The following is a 5,535-nucleotide window of genomic DNA, read 5'->3' as shown; positions in this document are numbered from 1 at the left end:
GAAACCAAGTGTATTTGAAAAAAAAAAAACTCATTCTTTCACATTCATTTCTTGCTGGCTGCTGATTTCTGATAGCAAATATCCTAATCTTTATTTCGATAACTGATCTTGGCATTGGAAATTCTGATAAAAAATTTGATCCTGGGTTGTTTTCTGATCGAAAATTAGCACTTTGACGTTGATTTTAGCCTCGTCCACCCTTCTTTTTGCCTCATCCTTATCACCCAAGCACCAATCTCTGAAATGGCCAGCAACTCTTATTCCCTTGATTACTGGAGGAAGCTCTTCCGCAGCACCAACACCAACATCTTCGAAGTGGTCGAGAATGCGGTCCTCATCGCCGCCACCGATTACCCGACCGAATTTGCTCATCGTAGGGATGAGCTGGTGGAGAGAATCTTCACATGCCGGCTAGACTACCGCTCTTGGTTGCCATCAGGTGGGGAGGAAAATGATGAAAAGGAGAGAGAGGAAGAGAGAAGAGAGCATAAGGTGGGCAATGAGCTCAGGAATGGTGAGGCGCCTTCGAATGAAGTCGAGGAGGCGAGCAGAGTGGTCTGCGAGATAACAAGAATCAAGAACGTGTTGAAGAATTGGCGCGAAGAGGTTAATTTGTATCATCTCTGTAATTAGATTGTGATTCCTATATTGCCTTGTGGTGCATCTGACAGCATTTTATTGTTTTTGGAATGGTTTCATTTGCATGAGTGTTTGATGTTTAGAGAAGTTCTAGTCTGAGAAACTTCCTAAAATGCTGTTGTTTTGCAGTCTGAAAGTGTTCTCCTTGAATCACTGCAGAGGCTGCAGTCAATGGAGATTTCCATACAAATCCTCAAGGTATTATTTTCCACTGTTTCGATATACCTGGAGATGTTGATATGACATCAGAATTTTGTCTCTGGGATCTCAGGAGACCAAGATAGGAAGGACTGTAAAGCATCTGATGAGACATGAATCAGAGGAGATCCAGCTCCTTGCACAGGCTCTCATTGAGTGAGTTTCTTTGTAAAGCTTAAAATAGTCGAAATAAGTGTGCTGGCTCCTACAGGGGATTGAAAGCTAGAGCATGGTTAATTAGTTGCTTGCTAAGCTGTAGTAGGTTTTCATAGACTGTTTGCTTCCCTTTCTGGTTGCAAAACTCAGACATCATAGAGATATGTCATCAACAAACCTTAGCTGAATATATGTACCATTTCGTGTAACCTGAATGCATTCCCTTGTCCAATGCTTAGATTAGTTGGTTCTAATTGTTTCCAAATCCTTTAAGTTTAAATACATTAAATTTTGCTACAGTTTCTCTTGAGCAACATGCAGTTACCTTCATTCTGTTGGCCTAGCCCTTGCTGCTGTAGAAATATAGACATTTTTGATGTTTCTTGTTTTGTTCCTTGTTAAAATTGTTGACAAATATATTTCAACTATTTGAGGTGCTGACTTTCTTTTTTCATGAATGATTTGCTTGTTGGATTGTAGTGGTTGGAGGAATGTTGTGAAGGAATGGGCCAATGAAGGGATCAATAGCGAAGGTGAACGTTATTTTCTAATGTTGATGGAGGTTACTATCTTTTCCTCTTACTTTTTGTTTGCTTAAACTGGGGCAAGGAATTGCCATGGTATCATATTCATGGATTAGTCTTCACAGATCCAGCTCCAGATTCTGCATCCAAGCCAACTAATGTAGAGGAGGGAGGTCTTGCTTTTCCTCCATGGGATGAAGCAGCCCTCCTAGCAACACAAACTACCTCGATGGAACTCACAAGGATCTTCGATGGGATTGACGACAATGGAAGTGAGTGTGATTCTTGGTATCTTTATTCTAATCATTAGTAGATCTCTTGCTTTATTGCTTATCACACTGTCATTTGTTGATGTAATCTCTGTTGGATTCTCTTACAGATATTGAAAATTGTGGACGATCTCAGGAGAACGGCAGAAGGCGGCTCCCCAAAGGTGAAGGAGAATTTAGGAAGCGCGAGGCCTCTATGCAAATGAGGCCTTTGGAAGCTTGCAATAGGCTTCCGGAGCCTCATTATTATGGAGAGAAGAGAAGGAGCGAGACCTTGAGGCAAATTAAACCTTTGGATGCTCCTAGGCCTCCAAAGCCTTATGCCGAGGGGAAAAGAAGAATGCAAGATTCCAGCCCTGCACAGCAAAGATCTCTGGAAGCTCACATTAGGCTTCCAAAGCTTCATGACCTGCAGGGAAACAACCACAAGCATATTGAAGATGACTCTGAACCATCAGCTGTTCCTGGGAGACCTCCAAGGACAGCTTTTGAGCACAAAGCTGGTGCTGAAACAAAATTTCAGCACAACCAAGGCCATTCACAGCTTCCAAAAACGCCTCCCTTCGTCATGCAAGCAGTAAGTCTAGCAAATGAAGCTGTAAGTATAGCAAGTGATGCAGCATCTGAGCATTAGTATAGTTTAAAATATTTGCAATGTGATCTCTTGTTATATCTATCTAGGCACCTCAGCAGTATGATGACTGGTTCCTGGCACAGAAGCTAGAGACTGCGAAGAGGAAGCTTCAGGGAGGATACCAGCAAGCAGAAAATGGTTTGTTGGTTTTCTCTTTTGCGGTTCCTATTCTGATAGAAGTCTCCAGATATTATGGACTATATGATTTCATTTATTGCAGCAAAGAGGCAGAGGACCATACAAATGGTGGAGCAAAGCAACATGCCAAAGCCCAGCCAAAACCCAAGGCAGCCTTCTCCGAATGTTCGAGATCGAATTATGAAAAAATTGGTCAAGCGACATTAAGTATATCGAATTCTCGAAGGAGTTCTAAATTAGACCTTCTGCTCCAATCATCCAAAGGAAATAGAAACTAGGTGCCCCAATCAGATGAGAGAGACATGAAGGTGAGGAAATTCAGGTATATAAAGGAACAACTCTGGAAACTCCTTGGAATCCAACAACCTCAAAAATGATTGCTGCTGACCATGTAAAATGAAATACCAATTTTGGCTAACCCAATGCTTCTTAACCTATATGTCATTTTCCTTCCATTCATGTTGATGTATAAGCATTCTATCTATGTGAACTTCTCAGTTCATGTTGTAACCAAGTGCAGATTGTATCTATTTGATTTTTTTAACAGTTTATGGTCCGCTCCAAGTGTGGGTTTTTATGGACCGAAAAAACACTCCACCTTAATATTTTTTCTGTTCTCTTAAAAAACTTGTCTCCCTCGAAGTTAACTGAAAAGAACTGAATTTTTCTTGGGCATGGTAGATTGAAATAGGCCTTCTTGTACCAAGAGACAGGATTTTGATCCACAGGCAGTTCAGCATTTTGGAGGTTAAGCACATTTTCAGCTGAATGGAATTTAGTGACAGCTTCATGCTCGTTGAAGGTTCAAGCTGCTAAATTCTTCATTGATTTATTATTTAATCTTTCGCAACATTAGAGGAACAACGATGTCGGAGGGCATCGACCATGTTACTATCAAATAGTAATAACAAATGGTCTTCCTGACTGTTTAAAGTTAGCTATTGCGGCAAAGTTCGTTGAACAGATCATGAATATTGTTTTGTTGGCCTATGCAGTCTGTCCCCCCTGTGAACTTGCAGGGGCATTTTCAAGGCAGAGAAGAGAAAGAAAAAGAAAATTTTCTCAACTAGATTTTTGATATTCAAGACATCCCTACAAGTACAGAGAATATTCAGACAAAAAAAGCATCACAGTACTGAATAGAATGGTGGTGGAATTACTGGATTAATATATGAATCAGTTTATTAGTTGAACATAGTCCTCTGAATTCATCCTAAAGTCTCCAACCATATTGGATCTGTCTGTCATGGTTGGATCTGAACTGCACCACCTAATACTGGAACATAGAACCCCCACTATGGAAATGATCACTGAACAACATCCAAATTGATGGTCTTGGCCAGTACAATACAATTCCAGTCTGAATGCCTAAACTCAATGAAACAAGGGATCCAACTTGACCAAATCCAGTTAAATAAGCAGATCCATGGGAGTCCAATACTAAACCCAAAACCTAATTGAGCCCTTAATAATTCGGGCTCCTTAATATGAACAGCAACATAAATCAATTCAAAGATCGAAAACTACTGGCTAACTAAACCAGAAGCCTAACTGAGTCCTTAATAATTCAGGTTCCTTAATATGAACGGCAACATAAATCCATCCAATGATCGAAAACCACTGCCAATGTAGCAATGCACTTTCATTACTCCTGACATTGGTCTTATTTATCTCTCCTTATATGCATTTGGTGCTTTTTTTTTGACCACCCTTTTTGAGGAGACTGGCTTCTACTTGCATCCCTTTTCACCAGCCTTGCCTTGCACAAAAAACTCCTATTAGACCACAGTGTAGATTAAGTCTCACACTCCAAACTCACCATCCAGGTCAATCACATGACACAGCCGTACACTCTTTAGAGTAAAGTTCTAGAGAATATATAAGGCTTAAAAATTTATTACAACCTCAATATCACTGAAAATTAATGATCTCAATTTACAACAAATAACAATATTTATACAATTACAAAATTTAATCATCCAACCGGTATCGGTGGTAGTCTATCTATTCTTTCTTTCGCCCATGATCCTAATTATAACCAAGTATTAAGCAACCTGCAACTCTGGAAAAAAGATGTAAGCTTTATAGCCCAGTAAGAATCTCCACACATCCATACTAATATAATAATATAATTTGAAAATAGCAATAAACGATATTAGAATGAAAACATAAATTACGAAACTGCTTTTTAAACATCCGGTAAAACTCAATTAAACTGACAAATATCCGCATAAATATATATCAAATATCTAGCTTATCAAAAGAGATATATCACGACATACAAATAAGTAAAATCTTTTATTCAATATTGGTTTTATGTGTCATATCATCCATTTCCCATTATCTCAATTTTAGATTCGATAACAATTATTTTCCGGCTTTGGACTAACCAAAATCATAGTCTAATCCAAGACTGCTAAACAAAATATCATGCATAAGCCCGTAGAAGCTATCCCACCCGTAAGCTTGTGGAGCTATCTCACGTATAAGCTTGCGGAGGTTGTTCCATGTGTAAGACCATAAAGACTATTCCACGCATAAGCTCATGAAGGTTGTCCCACGCATAAGATCGTAGAAGCTATCCCATGACGAAGTTAGTCCAAACTAATTCTTATCCATATAATTTATCCTTATCAAATCAAATTCTAATTGCACAATGTATTTCTCACAAATTCAAGGTATTTACGATCATTGTTCATATAGTTATGTTTTCAATAATTGATATCCTCATATAATAATTATACAAGTATGTTCAAATCGAAAATCATATAAAACATATTATCTTTTGCAGAACCAAATCCATGGACACAAACCACACGATGCAAAACTAGTAGTATAAATTTAATAAACATGCGTATATACTCGTGATCAGGTGTAGGAATTCTTACCTCTACTGCAACTAACTCAGCTATAGCGCTACCAATCCACACCTAATATATCCAATTAATTTAACATCAATATAAAACCAACTCATCCC

The 5,535-nt window shown here is 38.7% G+C and overlaps 1 protein-coding gene across 1 annotated transcript; it reads left to right on the top strand.

Annotated features, from left to right (window-relative positions):
- The first annotated feature begins 243 nt into the window (after nucleotides 1-243).
- On the top strand, nucleotides 244-2,367 carry LOC103706320 (probable mediator of RNA polymerase II transcription subunit 26a). The gene is made up of 7 exons (XM_039124049.1): nucleotides 244-606; nucleotides 769-837; nucleotides 911-993; nucleotides 1,474-1,526; nucleotides 1,643-1,789; nucleotides 1,897-2,065; nucleotides 2,202-2,367. Exons 1-7 carry the CDS (start codon nucleotides 244-246, stop codon nucleotides 2,365-2,367), a joined length of 1,050 nt encoding a protein of 349 aa, XP_038979977.1.
- Nucleotides 2,368-5,535: the final 3,168 nt, after the last annotated feature.

Source organism: Phoenix dactylifera, chromosome 3, assembly GCF_009389715.1.
Source record: "Phoenix dactylifera cultivar Barhee BC4 chromosome 3, palm_55x_up_171113_PBpolish2nd_filt_p, whole genome shotgun sequence".
Classification (NCBI taxonomy): domain Eukaryota; kingdom Viridiplantae; phylum Streptophyta; class Magnoliopsida; order Arecales; family Arecaceae; genus Phoenix; species Phoenix dactylifera.
This window is presented reverse-complemented; position numbering and strand designations above follow the sequence as displayed.

What these genes read in the sequence shown, in the direction of transcription:
- LOC103706320 (XM_039124049.1), top strand. Translation starts at nt 244, where the DNA reads ATGGCCAGCAACTCTTATTCCCTTGATTACTGGAGGAAGCTCTTCCGC. An exon ending in TTTCCATACAAATCCTCAAG is followed by an intron (nt 838 to 910) that starts GTATTATTTTCC and finishes CTGGGATCTCAG; the next exon opens with GAGACCAAGATAGGAAGGAC. An exon ending in TGAAGGGATCAATAGCGAAG is followed by an intron (nt 1,527 to 1,642) that starts GTGAACGTTATT and finishes TAGTCTTCACAG; the next exon opens with ATCCAGCTCCAGATTCTGCA.